This window comes from Pristis pectinata, chromosome 7 (assembly GCF_009764475.1).
Source record: "Pristis pectinata isolate sPriPec2 chromosome 7, sPriPec2.1.pri, whole genome shotgun sequence".
In the NCBI taxonomy this organism is placed as follows: Eukaryota; Metazoa; Chordata; class Chondrichthyes; order Rhinopristiformes; family Pristidae; genus Pristis; species Pristis pectinata.
The window spans coordinates 33262247-33287583 of NC_067411.1; the positions used below are offsets into that span (position 1 = coordinate 33262247).

The 25337-nt window shown below is 40.1% G+C and overlaps 1 protein-coding gene and 1 non-coding gene across 2 annotated transcripts in view; one reads left to right on the forward strand and one right to left on the reverse strand.

Moving 5' to 3' along the window:
• The window catches only part of LOC127572951 (receptor-type tyrosine-protein phosphatase delta-like), a 511608-nt gene that overhangs the window by 11310 nt on the left and 474961 nt on the right, over positions 1 to 25337 (reverse strand). The window contains 6 exon segments of the mRNA XM_052020675.1: positions 640 to 775; positions 4457 to 4611; positions 9871 to 9996; positions 10904 to 11030; positions 14145 to 14323; positions 16577 to 16862. Coding sequence (XP_051876635.1) covers positions 640 to 775; positions 4457 to 4611; positions 9871 to 9996; positions 10904 to 11030; positions 14145 to 14323; positions 16577 to 16862 — 1009 coding nt within the window.
• On the forward strand, positions 17221 to 17331 carry LOC127572985 (U6 spliceosomal RNA). The gene has a single exon (XR_007956724.1). It is a non-coding gene; the product is annotated as a U6 spliceosomal RNA (small nuclear RNA).

A 25337-nucleotide genomic window follows, 5' to 3' on the forward strand; every position in this document is an offset into this window, starting at 1 on the left:
ACTAAGCAGTCTGGCATTCTATTTCTGTTACTGTTAACACTGCTCTTGAGTTGGTCACTAGGAGGTACTTGCAAGGAATGTAACATAAATCATCTGATATTCAAATCATTTGGCACCGAGTACAGATTCATTATGGCAACACAGAGGCCCATCAACCTGCATCTTTCCACTCTGCAATTCTGCATCTGCTCCAATATTGTTTGAGACCTGAGAAATGGCTTTGGCTTCCAGCACCACAGAATGGGTGAAACCGTCTGAAATCCAAAGCACAATGGACAGAATTCACTATGGATGAGAGCTCGTCACTTTCACCAGGTTTATTGGCCACTCGCCTTATTTATTGTATGGGCTGCTACTGGCAATCCAAGTCCTGCACATTGATAGCCAACAAAACCAGCAGATCTCCCATGTAATGCAAAGGGGTTGTCCTCAGACCCTGTCGCAACTCATTTATAAATTGTTGACTCTTTGCCTCAGTAAATAAAAATCTTTTTTTTTCAAGTAATCCATCATAAAGGATTGTTACCAATCAAGCTTTAGCTATTAACTCAGAATGGGAGCCAATTAAACAGAGATTCAATTTACTTTCTGGAGATTAGAATGCACTGGAAGTTAATATTTAAAAAATTATTTTCTTACCTCTGTCTGCACCATAGCTGGCCGCTGTGTTCTAAGCATTTTGACAGTCTGAAAGATATCCACAACACCCTCATACCTCATTCTTTCCAGTACAATACTAAGTGTTATGAAAACACCAGTCCTCCCGACGCCAGCACTGTGTGGAGACAAAGAAGAGTTAATTAAATGACAATCAAAAGTCTGAGAGACTGCATTAGTAATAGCTTCTCACACACTAAGCAATTATTAAATATAATGCTAGATCCTCTATGTATGAATGTGCTACTGTAAACCCTATTAACACAACAGGCAGTGAGGATTTTCTAAGCACCAGAAATCGTAAAGAATCTGTGAAGCATGTGGAGCATTAGGCTTTCAAAAACATGACTGACTTATTTGACAGTGTTCATTTTAATTGCTATAATGTGAAAGCATCTATTCAGCATACTTCAACAATAATGGGAGGTTTTCCATGTACAGACATTGAAGGCTTCAATATCGCCATGAAGCCTGCAGAATTAAACCATGTTGTGAAAGCACAAATATCGATGTGGTCTTTGTTGGCTGCATTTTGCTTTGAGTTAAATAATAATATGCTCTTTATGGTCTTTTTTCATCCCCTTCTCACCCTAAGGAACACAATCTAACAGTTATTTCTTGGCTTATCATTTCTTGCCTTCTCTTTTAACCTTCAGGCTTTTATTCTTAACCTGAGTTTCTCATCATCAATAAAAAAATGATGCATTTAAAAAAAATGAAAATAATTTGTCCAAAGTTTTAGTTATTAAGCTTCCGACTCTGTCATTTGTTTCTGTTGAGGTGAGGGTGAATAGCGAATACCCCGAAGAGGGGACATCATTGAGGTTGACATGAGAAATGGAGAAAGGGTGGTTTGATGATCATCTCTCTTTCTTAACAGCTCTGTCTTACCATGGGTGGCAGAGATTTCATCAAGGTTTGGGATAAGAATGAGTTAATGCGGCAGAATGTTGTGTTAAGTCTTCATTTTTATAGAAAGAGGGTCTCAGGAGAAAGATGGTGTATTGGGGTAGAAGAGAATGAGAGAAGAATGTTCAGTGGAGTACTGATAAAAAATATCACAAGGTTATACAGAAACAGGCCTTTCCACCAATCATGTCCACACCAACCATCAAGTACCCAGATATGCTACTCCCTTTACCCATACTCGGTCCACAGCCTTGTATGCCCTGGGGGAAAGATGGGGAGGGTTCTGCTGGGATGGAAGATAGAAAGGCATCATTTGAAATCTTGGAAGTCTCTGTAAAGTGCATTTGAGGGGAATCTGAAATATACAGAACGAAAGAAGAAATGAGAGTCAGGTGGAACTTTACCAATGGAGATGCAGAAGTTCTATTTGAAGAGAGACACCGAGAAAAAGAATGTCATTCGATGATGGTGAAGGAACAGAGCCTTTCACTTCATTTAATTGTCGAGTTGGGGTAGCTGTGGTTTGAGCTCACAGAAGTTAAAAACACAGAAAATAAGGAGTCAATTTTAATTCCCTTCACACAATGGGAACTTGGTGATAGTATCTTGAAAATTGCAATGATATGCTTCTCAGTCATTCTGTTCTCATCTGGATAGCTGCCTGGCTGTTTCAGGCAGGGTGGTAATTCCAGGGTGCTGAAAGAGCTATGATGATGGATCACCCAGAAGTACCCCTACAAACCCTCACATGCAGCCTGCAGCTACGTTCCAGGCAGGAATAGCGAAGCTTCCTACCCATCCTGATCTGCAAGTTGGGAGTTTAGTGCTCGAAAGAGGTCAATCAAATATCAATGTGCTGAGCTGTCTGCCAACCACCCAAATGCACCAATGGTTGCAAATGACACCTTTCAAAAAATTGAAACAATATTTTTAATGCTCTAATGAACTGCAGTTCAACTAAATAATTCACATGCACAAAATAAATTCATAAATTCTGGAAATACTCAAGTCAGGTACAATCTGTGGAGGTAGAAACAGGGTTAACATTTCAGGTCGATGGCCCTTCATGGAGCCGAAACATTAAGTCTATTCCTCTCTTCATAGTGCTGTGTGCTTTCAACATTTTCTGTTTTTATTTCAGGTTTCCAGCAATAGCAATATTTTGCTTTTGGAATAAATACATAAAGTCTTGATGTGAATTTAAAAAAAATCAAAGACCATAAGAAAAATGTTGCCAGTGCGATTAATGACCTGGAGGAGTGAGCAAAGTGTAAGGTTTCCAAGTTTGCTGACAAGTGCATGTTGTGATGAGGATGTTGTAATCCTGCAATGGGATTGAGATAGATTGAGTGATTGGGCGAAAACCTGGCAAAGGGAATTTAATGTGGAGAAGTGTGAGGTTGTTATTATTTAAATGGAGAGAGACTGCAAATGAGTGAAGTTCAGAGGGATCTAGTGCATGAATACACAAGGTTAGCAGGCAGGTCCAACAAGTAGTTAGGAAGGCAAATGGCATTTTGGCCTTTTATTTCAAAGAAGTTGGAATTTAAAAATCGGGAGGGTTTGTTACAGTTGTACAGGGTGTTGGTGACGCCTCACCTGGAATACTGTTCATAGTTTTGGTCCCCTTCCCAAAAAAGGATGCAGCAGCATTGGAGGCAATTTGCCGAGCTAGTTCCTGGGACAAGAGAGTTATCCTACCGGGACAGGCTAGACAATTTGGGTCTGTATTCCTTGGCTTTGGAAGAATGAGGGGTGACTTTATTCATAAACATAAGATCCGAATGAAACTTGACAGAGTAGATGTTGGGATGTTTTTACTAGTGGGAGAGTCTCAAATAAGGGGACATAGCCACAAAATAAGGGGGCGATCATTTAAAACTGAAGTGCATAGAAATTTCTTCTCTCAAAGGGAAGTGACTCTCTGGAATTTTCTGCCCCTGAGGGTGGTGGAAGCTGGGTCCTAAGATATATTTAAAATATCTTTGTATCAAAGGATTGAGGAGTTTTGGGGAACTGGCACAGAAAAGGAGTTGAGGCCAGCATAGGTCAGCCATGATTGTAAGGTAAGGTAAGATATCTTTATTAGTCACATGTACATCGAAACACACAGTGAAATGCATCTTTGCGTAGAGTGTTCTGGGGGCCAGCCCGCAAGTGTCGCCACATTTCTGGCGCCAACATAGCATGCCCACAACTTCCTAAACCTCATGTCTTTGGAATGTGGGAGGAAACCAGAGCACCTGGAGGAAACCCACGCAGACACGGGAAGAACATACAAGCTCCTTACAGGCAGTGGCCAGAATTGAACCCGGGTCGCTGGCGCTGTAATAGCATCACGCTAACTGCTACATTACCATGTTTGAGGGGCCTGGTAGCCTGTTCCAGCTCCTGTTTTCTTGTGTTCTTGTTATAGAAACATTCTAACATCAAATTTCTCTCTCCATAAGCTGGATTCTGACTTCTTTATTCCAAGTTGATGAAATCATATTTTTTTCAGAACAGAATATTCAATAGTAACTGTTCGGAATTTAAAGGCACCCACTGTGGATTTGCAGAGTGTATCTAAAATCTCTGAGTTGTGATGGTAAAGACTCCATTGGCATAAATATTGTTTCCCAGATCTCGTAGCTCATAAGATATTACGTTTAAGTCGATGGTGAATTTTTGAACCTGTGACACCCCATGGTTATTCCTCAATAGTTATATTCAAAAGTCATGGTGCAGCAACTTGTATGCCATTTTATTATTGGCGTTGCATCACCCCAACCTAACTTTACACTACATGGTTACATATTGTATGATTGGAGGAAAATGTAGTTACCCTTTTGCATTAATTGCATTCCCAGTTCAGCTGATCAAGATAAGGTACACTGAAAAGATTACTCACCTACAGTGAACACTGATGGGTCCATCCTGACCAAACTGTTCTTTTGTCTTGTGTACTTGGCCAATGAAATCAATAAACCCCTCTCCAGACTTTGGCACTCCTTGTTCTGGCCAGTCAGTGAACTGGAACTGCCTTACTGTGCGTGACTGACCATCCTGTTTCACCCAATAGAAAAGAAACACAATATAGTTGGATAAAAACCAAAATAGATGCAAAAAAAAAGTTCAGCTGACAGGATCTTTGTTAACTCTGATTCTCTTTCCACAGATACTCCCTGGCCTGTTGAGTATCTCCATCATTTTCTGTTTTCATAAGAAATCTGAATTTCCAGATAATATAATGGTTGGAACCACTTGCGTAACTTTATGTTTTGCTCAGGAAGACCAATTAACTTGAAAGACCAATTAACTTGATAGAACAACTTGAAATCATGCACTACTGTCTTTGGACCTACAGTGGCATGCAAAAGTTTGGGCACCCCTGGTCAAAATTTCTGTTACTGTGAATAGCTAAGCGAGTAAAAGATGACCTGATTTCCAAAAGGTATAAAGTTAAAAATGACACATTTCTTTAATATTTTAAGCAAGATTACTTTTTTATTTCCATCTTTTACAGTTCTTTTACAGTTTCAAAATAACTAAAAAGGAAAAGGGCCCAAAGCAAAAGTTTGGGCACCCTGCATGGTCAGTACTTAGTAACACCCCCTTTGGCAAGTATCACAGCTTGTAAACGCTTTCTGCAGCCAGCTAAGAGTCTTTCAATTCTTATTTGAGGGATTTTTGACCATTCTTCCTTGCAAAAGCCTTCTAGTTCTGTGAGATTCTTGGGCCGTCTTGCATGCACTGCTCTTTTGAGGTCTATCCACAGATTTTCGATGATGTTTAGGTTGGGGGACTGTGAGGGCCATGGCAAAACCTTCAGCTTGTGCCTCTTGAGGTAGTCCATTGTGGATTTTGAGGTGTGTTTAGGAAACTTTCCTGCATCCTAACCACAAAATTCAGCGTCAGATGTTTGCAAAGGAACATCTAAACAAGTCTGATGCATTTTGGAAACAAATACTTTGGAATGATGAAGTTAAAATAGAACTTTCTGGCTGCAATGAGCAAAGGTATGTTTGGAGAAAAAAGGGTGCAGAATTTCATGAAAAGAACACCTCTCCAACTGTTAAGCACGGGGGTGGATTGATCATGCTTTGGGCTTGTGTTCCAGCCAGTGGCACAGGGAACATTTCACTGGCAGAGGAAAGAATGAATTCAATTAAATACCAGCAAATTCTGGAAGCAAACAAAACACTGTCTGTAAAAAAGCTGAAGATAAAAAGAGGATGGCTTCTACAACAGGATAATGATACTAAACACACCTCAAAATCCATAATGGATTACCTCAAGAGGCACAAGCTGAAGTTTTGCCATGGCCCTCACAGTACCCCGACCTAAACATTATTGAAAATCTGTGGATAGACCTCAAAAGAGCAGTGCATGCAAGACGGCCCAAGAATCTCACAGAACTAGAAGCCTTTTGCAAGGAGGAATGGGCAAAAATCCCTCAAACAAGAATTGAAAGACTCTTAGCTGGCTGCAGAAAGCATTTACAAGCTGTGATACTTGCCAAGGGGGGTGTTACTAAGTACTGACCGTGGAGGGTGCCCAAACCTTTGCTTTGGGCCCTTCTCCTTTTTTGTTATTTTGAAACTGTAAAAGATGGAAATAAAAAAGTAATCTTGCTTAAAATATTAAAGAAATGTGTCATCTTTAACTTTATACCTTTTGGAAATCAGGTCATCTTTTACTCACTTAGCTATTCACAGTAACAGAAACTTTGACCAGGGGTGCCCAAACTTTTGCATGCCACTGTATGTATTTTTTAAATTCATGCAATATCTATTCATTTTAACTTACTAAACTTTTGGCTTGGTATTGTACTTCTTTTAAAAATGCTTGGAGTTTTATAAAGAGAAAGACTGATAATGTTGCAGTCTTAATAAGCAACCACAATGAAATTAATGTTTAATATAAGTGCTATTTTGATGAATATTGAGAGCAGCATATTTATGAGACAATTAGCAATATTTATCTAATCAGGAATATCTGGAAGGAAATAAAATTTTCACATACTAAAGCTACACATTTACATATTTTAAAGCAGTAATCATAACATAAAACTAGTTCAATCACTTCTAAACCAGTCTTTTTGGGACAATGGTGTTCAATAATTAAAGCAGAAACCACAATGGTCATGGTAATTAATGATACATCATTTGGGCTAGTTTATATTTTTCTTTTACAGGCATGATGATAAATGTGAACAGGGGCCAGATACCTACAAAGAATCCTTTATGTTTTTCAAAATATTATGGTTTATTACAATTATTATTGCCATTTGTTTCATAAGCATCTGTCCTGTCCCTGTTTTTAGATGTAGCTGAGTCTAATGCAGTAGCATTGAATAATATCCAAATAAATGTAATCTTCTTGGCCATTCACAACTTGCTAAGGCAATAAACCACAAATCCATTTGTAGTTTCTCATTACAGCTTCGATGATATTTGTTTAACTGGCCAGCTAGTGCACAATCCCTTTAAATGTAACTTTCTACAAGTGTCAGGGAAGCCAGCTGGTTTGCCAAATCATCTATGTCAAGCCAGCTCTTGAATTCCATTTTTTGCCCTTTCTCTGCAAAGTAAATTTGAACCATCTTTCTTCTTGGGAACTGTTCCATTCTCCTTCAAATCAGCTGTCATTAACCTTCTCCTCAAAAAGCCAACACCTGACGGCTCTGCCTTTGCAACTATTGCTGCTATTCCAAACTCCTTCACCTTTCCAAAGTTCTTGATGAAGCTGCAGCCTCATCAAGTATGGACCCATGTTTCCCAGAACTCTATTTATGAAAGCCTCTAGTCTGACTCCCCCACTACTGTAGCACTTCAAGTCACAAAGAACAACCCATGTAACGGACGCAGAGATAATTTATCTCTCCCTGTACTTCTTGACCTGGCTGCAGCATTTGACAGAGTGGACCACATCGTATGCTTCCAAAGCCTCTACACCATTGTCCAGCTTGATGTGGGTGAGATGTTGAGGTACAGAATTTGCCTGGTTCCATTTGTATTCATCTAACTGTATCCAGACTTATATAAGCTCCAATGCTTTTCCTGCTCCTGCAGTATTGTATCCCACCCAATGTTATCCCTGCCACAAACTCCTTTCCATGGACATAGACACCATCCAGGCAATTGTTTGATATTGAACCCAACTCTTTGTAACCTTGGGGACAACTCTTGGATCTTTGGAATGCAGATCCAGGCTGTCACTTTGGATACTTATTTCCACTCTGTAACGTGACTCAGCTCCATCCCCAACTCCATTCATCTGCTGCTAAAACCTTTGTACTCATCTTTACTGTCCTTATGCTGGATTACAGATGTACATTTTGTGCCTGTACCTCACTGTACTTATGCACATGACAATAAATTCCTTGACTTGACATTTCTGGCCTGCCTTCCTCTGTAAACTTGAGGTCATGAAAAACCTACCCCCCCATCCTACTATTTTCTAATGTGACATGGTTGGGTTAAGATTGACAATGAAATTGTTTGATAGTGCAAAGTGGGCCATTGGAAGTTGAAGCTGAGTTTATCGCCATATGCAGAAGTACATGTATGCACTGATGCAATGAAAAACTTACCAGCAGCAATATCACAAGCACATAGCATCATATATACAACATTCACAAGAAAAACAAAATAAATTATACAAAATTATACAAGAAAGAATGCAATTAGAACAAAAAAACCAAAGTTCATTGTTGTGCAAAGTGGTCAAAGTGGTTCTGTCTTTCTGCTCTGTCAACGGAGCTGTGTAACTGCAAAATATTGTTCTTAATAAAATTTCATTCCTTATTTAAATACTTCAATTGATTCTACATGATTGGCTTTTTGGGGCACATATTTCACATCCCTTTAAATTTTTTCATGGCTTCAGCTACAAATGCAAGGGCTGACAGATCTCTGTGTCACTGACTTAGAGAAACTTATGTCTCAATCTGCACTGCTCTTTCAAGAGCTGGAGTTAGGAGAGTGGATGCTTGAGGATTCTTTGGGGACAGGCTCTTCCAGCCAAGATCCTGTCTTTCTTCTGTGAAGCCGCACTCGTCTTTTCCTTATGTTCCTGGTTGTGTAGGAGACACAGGACTATTACTAAAGCTTCTATTACCATCAGCAATAGAAGCAAACTCAAGCTCAGTCCTCACCCAGGCTTGTCACATTTAACATTAGTAATCAGCCTTGGATTGGAGAGTATTAGCTATAAGAAGAGATGGGACAAACTTGGATTGTTTTTGCTGGAGTGTTGGCACTTGAGGAGAGACTTGATAGAATTATATAAAGTTATGAGAGACATAGATAGGGTAGACAGTCTTTGTCCCAGGTTAGAAACATCAAATACTAGAGGGCTTAGGTTTAAAATGAGAGGGCAAAAGTTTAAAGAAGATTTACGAGGCACGTTTTTTACACAGAGAATGGTAGGTGCCTGGAATGTGCGACCAGGGAAGGTGGTGGAAGCAGATACGGTAGCAATGTTTTAATGCATTTAGACAGACACATGAACAGGAAGGGAATAGTGGGGTATAGACCATGTGCAAGTAGATAGGACTAGTTCGATTGGCATCACAGACATGGTGGGACGAAGGGCTTGTCCTGTCTTGTACTGTTCTACGTTCTACGTTGTGAACTCAAGTTGAAATAATTCCCCAACAAACCTGCAGGTGCTTGCCGACCCTTCCAAATAGCGCAGACTTTAAGACCTGCTTTCCTGCATACAGTCCATTTGGGTATAATTTCCATATCTGTGACTTAATCTCTCTTGAGAAAAGGGCAATATCATTGCAAAGCACCTGAACATGCTTGATGTTCGGCATGCATGGACAGTTCATGTACATGGAAGCCATTGATTGAGGATCACATTATGCACTATGGATACTCGAAAACCACAAACGCATTTCATCAACAATTTTACATTTATAATAAGTTTCCCAGTGCTTAAAACTCAGGCACAACAATGAATTTCTAGCAACCATCTCTTTATAACATAAGCCACGCTTGGATTCTGAGCTGTAAACTATATAATTGCTTTTAACTAAAAATATGAAAGTGTTTTCACAAAGCTTGATCGTCATGTGTACCATGTTCCGAATTCAGCACATTTGTACAGAAGCTTAGATCCTATCCAGAGAATATTAATGGGACAACAACAATGTCACTTCCAACTTTACCATTCAGTGTGTGGAGTTTACCACATGTTGAAAATCACAGTGACAACAATACAAACAAAACTGAAGTTTTTTTGTCTTTTATCAGGTTCACACATAAATGTAGTGTTGACGCTCACTCAAAGGTAAAAAAAAAGCAGAAGACTCACCCTTGCATCTGTGACCTTGAACTCTCTGAGAATGTACTGAGGCATGTTGTACTCTGCCATGGGGTCAACTACAAAATATTGATACCTCGCTGATCGCTCTGCAGGCCAATACTGGTGACACTTCTCCTGTAAAACACAAAGACAACTGTAAATACAATTGCAGTTCCTCAACTGTCCTGTTCATCATTTTGGGGCTTCCTTCGTGTTCAAATGTGAGGTGATATGTACTGCAAACCAGTTCTGATAGCAGTTTTAAGTCATAGCCTCAAGAGGTCTCTAACTAATCACAGGTGTATGGTTGATTTAAAGTCACATTGGGTTATACTGCTCAATTTAGTACTTATAGCCCTTTCATTTATGTTTAGCTGCGTTGGGGGTGAATTGAAATAAGTTAATTTCCAGTGCCCCTAGCTAATGTCAGAAAATGCTGAAAACTTAAAGCAAGTAGTGCACAACTTGAAGGGTAAAACAGATTACATTTGCAAAGCTTGAGAACATGTTCCACCAGGCTCAAGGACAGCTACTATTCCACTGTTATAAGTCTCTTGAAAGGACCTCTTATACGATAAACTCTTGATCTTTCAATCCACCTCATCATGGCCCTTGCACTTTACTTATCTACCTGTACTTTCTCTGTAACTGTAACACTATATTCTGCATTCTGTTATTGTTTTCCTTTTGTGCTACTTTGACGTACATAGTATGCATAGAATGATCTGTCTGGATGGCACACAAACAAAGTGTTTCACTTTATCTCAGTACATATGACAATAATAAACCAAATACCAATTCGTTAGGTTTCTGTCTAAAACTCTTGCCCAAGTTCCTCTTTCATTTTCTATGCATTTCGAACACATTCTTCTTTTAGTTTAATCTCGCAGGGTTTGGGACTTTGCTCTTCATTATTGAAAAAGCTAACTAATTTCCTTTGTTATGGAGGAATTAGAATGAAACTGTAATGAGATATTACTTGGTAGATACTTGTACAAGGTGTGCTCCAGGTTTGAGTTACAATTAAGTTGAAGGCACTTACTCTGCCCATCTCCCGAAGTTTGGTGAGCATAACCACGATTGTTGAATTGTGTTCCCAAAGCATTCTCCAGAAATCTTCTGTTGTCTCTGCTAGGGGTCCCTGTGTGGCTATATAGGCTTTCTGCTGTCTGCAAACAAAACACACCAAGATTAACATCTAGCCACATTGCTCCCTCTCACTGAACTGCATTCACGACCAACAGGTCAACAACCACCACTCTTGATATGCCTGGTTTACTCTTCAGTTATTCAAAGAAAATAGTGATTATTATAATAACATATTTTATTTGTAAAGAGATTCCAGTGGAATAGAAAGCATTGTAAAATATTAGACAAAACAGTTTTGTTTTTGCAAATTTTAATATTCAGTTAGGGGCAGTAATTATATTTTAATCACACCTCTGCTGGTTCACAAACCCGTCTTCAAACTGTGCAATATGTTAACAGATAAACTAATAAAATAAGCACTATTGTGTTATGTTTGTTGATAAAACTTTGTAACAGATCGTTTACAATGATGTCAAAAATTGGATCTTTACTACAGTGAGATTAATTCCATGTCAACGTCGAAATGATTATCTCATAGTTATATTGCAGAAAGGAAAGTCATTCAAGCATTATTCAAATTGTTGAAAAAGAGGGTGTATGTTTCATATAAGGGAGATGGCATCAAAGTTCAGTGGCATCCAATTGTTACTTTGTCCTGGTCAAGTCATAGCTGGGGATCACTATCGGACTGCTAGCTTTGTGTGAAAGAGAATGTGGCGGTTGCAAGACAGAAAGCTAATAGAAAGACTCGGATATACACAGACCAATGACAACCTGGAAATGATTTAAAAAATATTTAGCCCCTTTTAATGTAGCTACAACATTTCAAAGTAAATACATTTTTGGACAGGAACACTACTAGATTAGAAAGTAGTTAAATTACTGAGGCAAAGAGTTGATGTGTTGAATAATGACCACCTGCAAATGATTACAAGGTGATAAGTATATCAAAATAACATAAAGTACAAGAGCAAGGAACTAATTGTCAGCCAGTACCCAGAGATAATGATGTCTTCTTAAAATAGTTTAATTTTGGACCAACTCCCACTATCAATTTGGCCACCAACTACTACAAATCACTGATCTGTAAAATAATTACAGTAATCTCATTACTGTATTTGAGAAATCATTTGCAGTTCATTGTTGGTCAATTCAATGGCTGGTTTACAATTTGTAAAGAATAATCTCATTTTAGGTTTCGCTGACTAGGGGAGGCACAGAAGAGGGCACAGAGAGATTTACGAGAAGGGTTCGGAACAAGGGGAATACAGCTGCAAGGATAGACTGAAGATGCTGGGAGCGGGGAAGGCTAAGTGAAGATTTGATATAAGCTTCTAGAATCAGGAATGGTTTACACAGAGTGAAGAAATTCCAATGGCTGAAGAATCAATCACCAGAGAACACAGATTTATGCAAGGAGAAATTGGGTTTGAGAATATAGAGTGATGATTGCAGATTCAATAACGGCCTTCAAGAGAAAACATTGCAGAGAGAGGAAAAGCAAGGGAATAGGGTGTCTCCTTGATAGACTTAAACCTTCTCGGCCAAATATCCTGCAGAGCTGTACAATTTTATTATTTGGAGGGCCTTACAGCCAATATCTTAATCTTAAAATGCAAGTATAACCATGATATTTTAAAATCTTACTTCATAATTTCTTTGTAATTCACTGTTCTATAAAAGTCTGCCTTTAATCTTGCAGAGCTTATCATAGTAGATTATTACAGTAAAGCAAAAATCTTCTGCTTATATTTGACTGAATATTAAGATATGAACTAAACTGAAATAAGGTTATTCAAAATCTGGGGTTGATAGCCAAGAATAAATTTTTAACTACATTCATTCCAATTTCATTGTTTGTTGTACCTGTCCAGAAGACCCCATTATGACAGAGGGCATACTATGAGGCATGGTAACAGAGTGCTTAAATTACTGAGACAGTATCCCAAAGGTTTGGACTAATGATCTTGCATTACAAATCTCTAGCATGGCAGCTAGGGAATTTAAATTCAATTATCAAAATAAATCCGGACTGAAAACAACGGCATAGTGGTATTGAAACTCCCATTTTGTTGTCACACCCCTCTGATACACTGATGCCTTTTAAACAAGTCAATATGCTATAGTAACCAAACTGGCTAATAGGGGACTCCAGACTGGTGACAATGTGGTTGACTTAAAGTCATGTAAGATGGCTCAGCAAGGTGCTGACCTGGGAATTCTTTGGCATGGGTGTGTAAATCCATCACTGTGAAGCATGCTGAAAGCTTTGGCCACAACAGACTAAGTTTACCCCAGGCTAAGGCATTGCCTGTCCAGAGTGAGGAAAGGAAAAAAATTCAAGTGCCTGCAGAAGGAACAGAGGCACAGGATTGGGAGGGAGTGTTGGGATGAGGATTGGCTGCCAGCAACTGTTGATTAGAGGATGGGAACTTCTTGAGGCTAGGTCTGTGTTCTGTGAGTGAGATGGGGGCAACTGGAATTTGGTCTGCAGGTGAGGTCTTCTTCCCTGAGGAAGGATACACTTGCAACAGAGGGAATGCAATGTAGGCTGCTAAGGCTGGGAGCCTCTGCTCCAAGTGGAAAAAGTAAGCAGACCGGGCCTGTACTCTTGAATTTAGAAGAATGAGAGACATTGTCATCGACTTACATGCATTGTCAAGGGGGATGCAGGAAAGATGTTGCCCCTGACTGGAAGTAGTCTCAGAATAATGGGCAGTCCACTCCAAAACGGAGATGGGAAGGAATTACTTTTTTGTTTTATTATTCATTCAAGGGATGTGGCCTTTGCAGGCTGAGCCAGCATTTAATTGCCCATTACTAATTGTCCTTGAGAAGGTGGTGGTGAACTGCCTTCTTGATGCGCTGCAGTCCTTGAGGTGTGGGTGTACCCACAATGTTGTTAGGGAGTGACTTCCAAGATTTTGACCCAGCAAAGGAATGGCGTTATATAGAGGATAGTGAATTTTCAAAATTTTCTGGAGGAATGTAGAGGTGCAGTTGCAGAGTAAGTTCAAGTCAGAAATTGGATATTAGGGAAGCAAGGGGTATGAGATTAGTGCAGGAAAGTGGTTCAAAGAGAGAAGATCAACCATGATCTTATTAAGTGGAGCAGGCACAAGGGGCCAAATAATCGCCTTTTGTTTCTATCCCTTGTTACAGTCTTATATGAGTCTGTTGTTGTTTTCACTTACCTGTAACCATCGATGAAACTGGCATTGATATAATCTGAGCCTTCGACTCCTCTGATTGGCTGTAGACATACCCTTGTGGATTCATATGGCATAATATTAACAAGGCGATTCTTGAATTTGTTACATGGAAGATTGGCACTAATGAATCTTGATGTGTGAGCTTTAGTGTTGGCTAGACGCTGTGGATAAACAAAATAACAAGTTTGAGGATATGCTGTTTCATAGAATTCAATACACTTTGCAGCTTCAATCAGGTTAAAAATGGGTGCAGCATTTGCAAAAGAGAAGTGATGAGAAAGGGGTTAACGAGGTAAGTTGCAACATCGTTGAAATGTGTGGAGAATGCACTGAGCAGATGGGAGTCCACACTTTCTCTGCTCGAAATGTGGGAAATCTTACCCCATCTCTAATTGACCATCAGCTCAGAGTTAATCTGACAATTTCACTCATCAAAGCCACAGCATGGGCCGTGGGTGTCCTTCAAGAGCTTGGGGTTGAGGTACGTTGCTGCAGTAAAACTACCTTGTATGTAATCTGACTAGTGCTCACCAGTTCTGTGTGCATATTGTGTTCTAATCCCCAATATCTTCACCCTCAGTTTAACAAATAAAAGGTGTAAAAGCCTCTGGAGACTGGGCCTTTGGTTTCCCCATGTTCACATACATTTGTGGTGATGATCACCCCAAATAGAAAGATCGTAATAATAACCTTTCTCCCAAGTTTACTAACATAAAGAGCTTTGCCCCGAAATTGGAATATGTAGCATTCACACTCCTGCATAAAACACAGTTCAATTTCAATCAAAATGTGATTACCCACAAGGAAAATCGTGGACTTGCTGAAAGCATCATTTTCCTTCTGGATCATCTGTGAGTCTGACCCATGAATGTGTGAAGGAGCTATGACATGTATAACGGCATTAAATGACAAGCAGCAATGCCTAGATGATACTTGTGGAATTTTGGATCATGTGTGGCTCATGTATGTACAAGCAGCTCTTCACAAGGCTTGCTTCATCATTACTTAAAGGGAGTTGCTTGAGCAGGTCCCAGACCATGACTCTGTGAACCTGCCTCAATTGGAACCCTTTTAAGTAATAGATTCACCTGTTGTGATAGTTCTCCTCTAGTGCTTCCACTCGTGGTCACTACCCCAACTCTCAGCTGCTCAAAACCATTGCCCAACCTTCCTGCACTCCATTGATCTGCTGTAGACCACCCCACAACCACCAATCTGTTGTCCAACATCTCACTCCCATCCTGCATCATCAATTTGCTGGCCAAGCCCTTTCCAAAGACTTCCCAGCCAGCTCACCCTGCTATAGGTAAGATGATATTAATCTGGAAAGAGTGCAGAAAAGATTTACATGGATGTTGCCAGGACTTGAGGGACTAAGTTGCAGGAGAGGCTGGGCAGGTGAGGACTTTATTCATTGAAGTGTAGGAAACTAAGGGGTGACCTTATAAAAGTGTATAAAATCATGAGGGGCATAGATTGGGTGAATGCATTCAGTCTTTTTCCCAGGGTTGGGGAATCAAGAACTAGAGGGCATAGGTTTAAGGTGAGAGGGAAAAGATTTAATAAAAACTTGAGGGGCAACTTTTTCACACAGAAGGTGGTCAATATATATGGAAGTAGTTGAAGCAGGTACAATAATAACATTTAAAAGACATTTGGACAGGTACTTGGATAGGAAAGTTTTAGAGAGATATGGGTCAAACACAGGCAAATGGGACTAGCTTAGATGGGTATTTTGGTCGGCAGGGACCAGTTGGGCCATAGGGCCTGTTTCGATGCTGTATTACTCTATGATTCTACATGCAACCAAGCCCCTACTGACCTTCTGACCTGACGCTTTCCCCGTCCTTGGGCTCCCCCTATGACCCAACTTCCCTGCAACTCAGATCTGGCTTTCCATTGACCTCTCTGCAATGGGGAAGTGCACAAAGGAATGGCCTTTCAGTGTGCAGGGTCTGCTCAATAGTGCCTAATGCTATAGACTTCATACAATGCAGGATTCTGCAGTTCGACTGAAGTGTTCATTGGCCCCTTGTGCTCTGCTTGTGCTCTGTTAACCTGCCTGAAAGGGCACCATTCAACATCTTGTGACAGTTTTTGATCTCTGAAAGAAATTGGACAGGCACAAAGAAAAAATATTTGCAAATCATCAGGGAGAAAGATGTTGGGAACCAAATGGATTGCTCCACAAGGGCTGGACGTGGACTAGATAGGCCAATTGCCTCCTTCTGTGCTATAATGACACTGTGAAAAATATGGTACTCCTGCAAACCTATGAGGTAAATAACAAGTTAATTAAATTTTCTGACTGATTAGGTGTTTGCAACTCTGAAGCTACAGATCTGCAAGTGTAGCTTCATAGTTGCAAATAGATAATTAGTCAGAATTTTGTTTAGAAAGAGCTTCTTGATTACCTTGAACTCCAGTTCCATGCCGGTGACGTTTTCTCCCGGCTCCACTTGTGTCAGCTTTTGGATGTATGCGTACAGGTTTCTTGCTGGCACTTCGGTATTTCCACAAGTCACTGCTTCAAGCAGTGCATCATGAATAAAGATATATTGGTCCTCAGTCTGAACCATGTAATTCCTCTGTGATCTCATTAGTGTTACGTGACCATAAATATCTACAGTTTTCTCATGCTTTATCCTCTCTAACATGGCGTCTATTACAATGAAACACCCAGTCCTTCCAACCCCGGCACTGTGAAAACAAAAAGAAAGGCAATGCAAATTAGCGTTGTAGCAGATCCTTTAACATTGTGTATTCTTCATAAGCAAGACCATTGCAATCTCTCAAATCCTCCAGTGTTATGTTTTATTTATCTTACAGGTGATACATTTTGTGACCTTGCAAGTGCTTTCAGTTTTACATCGACATAAATGGGCTGTAAAATTTCAGAGTGAACTGGCAATGCTTTCAATTTATCAATTTTGCTTCAAACAGTTTTATCGTGGAAGAGGGCCGACTTTCCCCACCAATAATGATAACATTTATCCAGCACTCAGACTTGGTAAGTATAATTTCCTTGACGAGAGACTGATGCTTTCCATGTTACTTGGGACTATAAACCCTACTGCAGCACATATATTAAAATTGGAATGATACAGAGAAGATTAGCATGGCCCTGCACAAGGATGACACGCAAATTTGTGAAACATTCCATATTTTTTAATGGGTGGCACAGTAGCGTAGCGGTTAGCATAACGCTATTACTGTGCCAGCGATCTGGGTTCAATTCCGGCCGCTGTCTGTAAGGAGCTTGTATGTTCTCTCCGTGTCTGCATGGGTTTCCTCCGGGTGCTCCAGTTTCCTCCCATATTCCAAAGACTTACAGGTTAGGAAGTTGTGGGCATGCTATGATGGCGCCGGAAGTGTGGTGACACTTGTGGGCTGCCCCCAGAACATTCTACACAAAAGGTGCATTTCACTGTGTGTTTCAATGTACATGTGACTAATAAAGAAATCTTATCTTACATCACCATAAATAGGTACCTGTTTCAAACCAATAGCAGTTCAATACAATGGTACATTTTTATTTGCTATCTCAGATCCAAATATAGTATTACCAAGTCTTGTTTTCTGATTTTAACTGCATTCAAAAAAAGGGCAGATTCACCCTATGCACTGGCAAAGTGCACCATTTTAATTCTTTTTCCTTCTGAGCCAGTTTGTATGCAAAGGTTTGCAAAGATGATTTGAAAAGCACCTTACAAATGATTGAACACAAACGTCAAAGAGAATTGCAGTAATAAGGTCCATTTCATCTCCGTCATTTAGTCAGTCTTTGCTCCTGTCAAGATACATTAGCATGCTGATAGTGTACAAGTGGCAAACGTGTTGTGGTTGTATGTACAGAGGACATGCTAGAGGGAATGGTGAATTACGATTTTTTGTTTTTCTAAATGAGTCATGCCAAACCTCATGAATGGAAATGAAAGTTATAGCTCATTGGTCCCTCACAGAATATTACTTCCATAAGACATGTGCCCATTTTATTTTAGAGTACTGAAATATATCATAGCTTCATATTTTTCCCATTTCAAGCTCAGGAAGAACTTTTTTGGTGAAGTTGTACTTCTGGCTGCTGAATTTGTTTCATAAAGTTTGAAGTAGAAGTCTTTAGAACCTGAAATTTTAACAGTAAGACTCTTCCCAGCCTCACCTCCATGGATTGTGTTTACACTTCTCGCTGACTTGGTCAAGCAGCCAACAAAATCAAAGACCCCACCCATCCCGGACATTCTCTCTTCTCCCCCCTCCCAGCGGGCAGAAGATACAAAAGCCTAACAGCATGTACCGCCAGGTTCAAGGACAGCTTCTATCCTGCTGTTATAAGACTATTGAACGATCCCTTAGTACGATAAGATGGACTCTTGATCTCACAATCTACCTCGTTATGGCCTTGCATCTTATTGTCTGGCTGCACTGCATTTTCTCTGTGACTATAACACTTTATTCTGCATTCTGTTATTGTTTTCCCTTGTACTACCTCAATACACTGTTGTAATGAAATGATCTGTATGGATGGCATGCAAAACAAAGTTTTTCACTGTACCTCAGTACATGTGACAATAATAAACCAATTTACCAATTTACCCTGGTAAGAAGCTAAAAAAGAGACACAAGAGACTGCAGATACTAGAATCTGGAGCAACAAACAATCTGATGGAAGATCTCAGTGAGTCGAGCAGCATCTGTTGGAGGAAAGGAATTGTCGACTCAAAACTTGACCCTCTGCATTCCAGCAGATTGTTTGCTGCTCAAGAAGCAAAACAGAGTTCCCCAGCTCTCTAGTACATAGGTACACACTGTAAGCAGAAAGCTAACTGGTGGTATTTCTCACCTATGCTCCCTGTTCCTGGGTGGGGTTATACTGCTGATATTTATTACCATTACCTGTGTTGACGTTTCTAATGTCAGTACAGAGTTAGCGACATTGAGTGTGTACACCCTAAAATTATTGTAAAGGGCATACACAGATTGGAACTCAACCATTTTTGGCATTAAACAAAGAAATGAGGGGCGTATTCAAAGAGACCATTAACTGACCTCGAGACAACATAAAACACGTCACAACTAATGAACCATTTCTGAAACAGCCACATTCATTGGTGTAATAAAGGAAACATGGCAGATAGTTTGTGCACAGCAAGGTTGCATAAACGGCAAAGTACTAACAAGCAGCCTGATTTCGTGGTTTGTTGAAAATGACACATCCAATAGTGCACTGCCTCCTCAGTGTACCCTTGGAGTGCCAACCGTTGCCATGTGCTTTCCCTTGAGTGACACATAAACCAATTTGTCTCAAAGGTGAATATTACTCTGATGATAAAGCAATGCAGACAAATATGAATGTGTGTTCTGGTGCAAGTTAACATTCTAGGGCTGAGTATCTGAGCCTGGTATTGAAAAATTGCTTCTGAGGGAGTAGTAGATGGGAAATGATACAATTAAGAAGGAAGCACTGTTCTGCAGGGTCGTGGTTATCATGGGGTTAAAGATAAGAACACATGATTTCATTTGACATCAGAATTACAAAATTTAAAACCAGTATGTGAAAAGAAGCTATGAAAGAGAAGTATTTAAGGCAGGAAAGGGAACTATTGGAACAATAGTGAGGGCAAGTAGAAGTGTAAAATGTACAACACTTTTAATTCAAGTTGGGAAAAAGCAGAGGGGCAAAACTGAACAATGCCCACTGGATCTTTGTGTCTGCAACATTGTGTTTGAAAATGTAAACGATTAATATGTGTTATCTGATTCCATAAAACACTGCTGATTAATATCTGGGTCAGACTACAATGCAATGGCTGGCATTTGCATAAGAAGGCAAGGGTGCCAACCACAGAATGAACCATTGCTTTGTCGTCATTGATTTCTTGTCATTAGTGGATCTTAGTGGCACAAATAATGATCAACATTAGCTTCAATGTTTGTTAGTCAACGTCTGGGGTGATTAGAAAGGATTGATTTTATCTTAAATGAAAGCAATAAAAAAAATGCATGATCATCTCCCAGAAGCTGTAAGTGAACTGAGTAATGTGTTCATGACAGTATTCCAGCTACATTTGGAAAAATGAACTACACGGTAGAAATGAGAAATCTCCGGCACATTTTATTCTGAATTGTTTATTTCAGTAGAATTCACAGATGTAAACCCAGTTAACAAATGTCTACAGTCTCCCTGGATGCTGTTGTTAGCATGACTCAGAGTTAGGATACTCTCTCTGGAGTAGACAATGGGTTCAACTGAAGCCCCCGAGACTTGAGCCCATAACCTCAGCTGACATTCTGTTACAATACTGCAGAGGGAGTGCTACACTATCAGAAGTACCAACATTCAGGTGAAATATTCAACTGGTGCCTTGCTGTCTTTTTAAGTCAATGCAAAAGGTCCCAAGGAATGAACCTGGATCTTCTCCCCAGCCAACATTTGTACTTCAACCAAAAATAGGTTAACTGCTCATTTTTCTCTTTACTTAGCTGTGGCAGGTGGGTAGGGAAGGGGTGGGGGGCAGGGAGAAGTGGGGAGTAGGGAGGGCAGAAATAGAGAGAAAAGGGGGGGTGGGAAAGAGTGTAGGAGGAAAAAGGAGAAAAGAGTGGATGAGAGAGGAGGGGAGGGAGGGAAGGGGAGAAGGGAAAGGAAAGGGAGGGAGGGAAGAGAGAGACAACAGAGGGAAGGGGTGGGAAGAGAGTGCAGGAAGAGGAGGGAGAATGAGAGTTACAGAGTAATACAGCATCAATACAGGCCCTCCAGCCCAATAAGTCCATGCCAACCATGGTATCCACACAGCTCATCCCAATTTCCTGCGTTCAGTCCATATCCCTCTTAAGCCCCAGCCCTCCATGTACCTATCCAAGTGCTTCTGAAATGATACTATTGTACCTGCCTCAACCACCTCCTCTGGCAGCTCGGTCCATATACCCACCACCCTCTGTGTGAAAAAGTTGCCCCTCAGGTCCCTTTTAAATCCTTCTCTTCCCACACTAAAGCTATGCCCTCTAGTTTTGGACTCCCCTACCCTGGGGAAAAGAGTGCTACCATCCACCTTATCTATGCCTCTTATAATTTTAAACATTTCTAGAAGGTTGCCTCTCTCCTTATAACTCAGGCCCTCTAGTCCTGGCAATATCCTCGTAAATCTTTTCTGCACTCTTCTCAGTTTAACCACATCTCTTCTATGACAGGGTGACCAAAACTGTACACAGTACTCCAAGTGCGGCCTCACCAATGACTTATACAACTGCAACATAACGTCCCAGCTCCGATAGTCAATGCCCTGACTGTTGAAGGCCAAAGTGCTAAACACCTTTTCCTCTACCCTGTTGACCTGTGATGCCGCTTTCAACAAACTATGCACTTGTACTCCTCAGTCCCTCTGTTCTATTACATTCCCTAGTGCCCTACCATTCATATGTCCTACGCTGGTTTGACTTTCCAAAATACAACACCTCACACTGATCTGTATTGAAATCTATTTGCCACAAGACAGGGGAGAGAGAAGGGTGGGTGAATCAGGTGTCTGAAAATTTATCCTTGCTTGGAAGCACAAAGGGTTTCATACAGTGCAATCAGCACATTGAGATCTGGATGAACAAGGAAATGCTCTGTCACTACTGCATAGCATATTCAGCACGACTGACTAGGGATATATTTCTAGTCAATGGAATTCTAATAGCACAGAGAGAGACTGTTGCACTTGCAAGTAAAAATGTTTCTCCTTGTATCCCTTGGTCCCGGGAAAGCATCTATTTTTTTAAAGATGCTTCCTGAGAAATAAAAATTGCCTAAAGCATTGCAAATTATTACATCACCTTCTAAAGAGAAAAACGTACCTTGAATGATTTCTCTCAGAACACTATCAGGTAGTTGCTGAGTATATTTAAGAAGGTTGATAGACACAAAAGGCATCAAAGCATCAAAGATCCCCACCATCCGGGTCATGCCATCTTCTTGCAGCTACCATCGGGCAGGAGGTACAGAAGCCTGAAGTCCCACACCACCAGGTTTAAGAACAGTTACTTCCCTTCAACCATTCACTTCTTAAACCAACCAGCTCAAACCTAATCACTACCTCATTATAGCAACACCATGACCACTTTGCATTACAATTGACTTTGTTTTTTTTTGTTCTAATCATGTTCTTTCTTGTATAAGTGTTACGAACCAGCTTACTACTTGGTGAGTGTCCCTTTAAGGCACCTGAACGGTAGTGTGTATGGTTTTATCCGACTGCTACGAGTGGGAGCGATAAAGCGTCTATAACTGGAATGATACGAGTGTCTGAAAGCGGATTCATTGAAGTACTGGTAACTGCAGACACGGACAGGAGAGCGAGAGAGAGAGAAACATGAGAGTTGGTAGTACTGAGTGCCAGCCTCTGTATTTACGAGTGAAGCACAATCGTTATGACTGTCACTTTACAATCCATCCATGGATTTTTGGAGCAATCTGTGGAGTCCACTTTGTCGTTAACCTGTGCCAGGAATCAGATGTATCTGTGGGAGGCCACGTATCGAGTGCCCTTGAAGTGGCAGATATATCTGACTAAAAGCAACAAGAGTTCTTCGGCGATTGGGATGTCGTATTGGTTCCATCGTGGAACTTGTGGAATTCGTAAACTCCTCTCTACATTCTAACGTGGGTTTTCAGGAGCTTTTACTCATCGTCTTGCTTCGTGACTGACAGAAACTTTGAGAACTATTCCTAGACTTGGGGTTTGGAAACTTGCCACACACACACTTCGGTTTATTTTGGTTAATGTCTGATATCTAATGATTTTTCTTCTTTATTGTTACAAGTAGTTACTAATAAATAGAGTCTAACATTTAAACATGGCTCGTTGCGTTTCTATTGTTGCTGGTACGTAACAATAAGTTTGCATAATTTATGTTTAATTTGTGTTTTCCTTGTGTATGTTGTATCTCCAATGCTATGTGCCTGTGGTGCTGCTGCAAGTAAGTTTTTCATTACACCTGTGCATACACGTACTTGTGCATATGACAACAAACTTGACTTTGAATTTGGTTTTGGGGAGAGAATGGGAATACGGTATTGAGATAGAAGCTTGACCATGAAGTTCAAAGTACTAAATGGTCTAGAGCTGCTCCTATTTTTCTATGCTTCAATGAAGTAAAAGCAAATAAAATAAAATAAAAACATCGGATTTTATGATGAAACTATTTGAAACATGAGAAGGCAGATGAGAAAAAAGTCACCACCTTGTGTATTAAACTGATAGTGGAACTGTACCAAATTTGCCCAAATGTGGAACTCATTATAGGTGTTGTGGAAAAAGTGTCACATTAAAAAGTTGTTTTTTCGAAGTCTCATTTCATTCAATTTGATTTCTGACATATTTGCAAATATTAAAACAAGACTCAGCTTAGTTTCCAGCTTAATTTTACATTTCTAAGTCAGTTTGAGCATCCACCTTTCAAAAATACCCAAAGTAGTTTGAAATGACTGGAATCTAAATGATAGAGAACAACACAATTCCATAAGCCAGGAGTTTTACTCTTATATCAGGCGTGTGTCTTAGGCGGGAATCTCACTGAGAGATATTCAGTCATAATCTCATGGATGGTAGCTTTCTGCCATTGGCTGCTCAGTCAAGCTCATGTACCAAATGTTCAAATCTGCAGTTCCTCTTGTATTGAGCAAAGTTACTTTTGCAAGGATACATCATCTGTAGGGTAAATCTAACCTGTCTCAAGAGTCACGTGGAGAGGCTTGAGCTTTTCTCCTCAAAGCAGAGCAGATCAAAGGAAAACCTAATGACTGTATGATTGATCCTGTGATTCTTAATGCAGCAATGGCAACACAAGGATAAATCTTATGAGCCAATCACTTTCCACAGGAGCCAGAAGCATTTCTGATGGGATATTATTGACCTGAAATGCTAACACTGTTCCCCTCTCCACACATGCTGCCTGGCCTTCTAAACATCTCCAGCATTTTCCACTTTAATTTTAGCAACTCCGAACTTATCAGATAGATAGTTCTATCCCCTCCTGGACAGCGACCAATGTTTAGCTCACCTCAGCTTTCCAAGGTGGCTAGAATTCAGTGCAATGAATTAAATATATAAACTGTTTACAGGGTTTCATATTGCGTGATGAACAATAAATCTGCTCTGCCTCTCTGTGAATAAAATGAGACATTTCTTTTTTACTTTTTCTGACAACATTGTAAATGTGCTTTTTAGAATGTGTTTGTATACAATGAAAGGAAAAATTCCTGGATTCCAGTCTACACGGCCAGGATAAAAGGTTCCTAGTGGTTGTGTATATTTTCATCTTTTATAACAACAGATTGAAAATCGAGCTTAGGAAAATAAGAGCATGAGACCGCCACTTAGCTCATTCAGCATGTTCTGTCATTGAGCGGCTGATCTGTGACCTACCTCTACATTACCTCTTTGCCCTATTTTCATCATTATTTGTGCCAAACAAAATTCTATCAATTTCAGCTTTGAGCATGCACCTGATACATGCTCGGAGCAGTCTTGCACAATGTTGGCAGGGCTAAAGATGAAAATTGAGCCCTGCCTATGAATCATTAAAACTTCAAAGTAGCACATCAATTGTTGACTGCGAAAGCTGCCAATTCAAGCAACACTGCCCTAGTCTTAAGCAGAATTCAAATGGTAAGCTTATCCAACACTGCATTTATTCTTCTGCCTGCCTGTAAGATCCATTAAAAAAAATAAACAGAGCTTTTAACATGAGAGAAGGAGGAAAGAGAAGACACTCCATCCTGTGACCATCATTGAAACTTTCAGCCAGTGCAATGCTCTGATACTGACCCCAACAGGAATCAAACGTTGGGGAATTTAAATCTCCATTGTTGTGTAGCCTGTGTAAGTTCAGTTTCTATTGTAGCTAATGGGGTTGTTTGGAAAATATATGAGTATATCGGTGTAGGGGGGGAACAGAAACATTCCACATTTTCCAGAATGACTGGAATACCTAATGGGAACAGTGAAATTTTAACCATAGAGAAATAAAGGACTGCAGATGCTGGAATCTAGATGAAAAACACTATGATGCTGAAAGAACTCAGCAGGCCAGGCAGCATCCGTGGAGAAAAGCAGGTGGTCAACGTTTCGGGTCAGGCACTTTCTTCAGGACAGAAGATAGAAAAAGGGCAAGCCCAATATACAGTATATGATA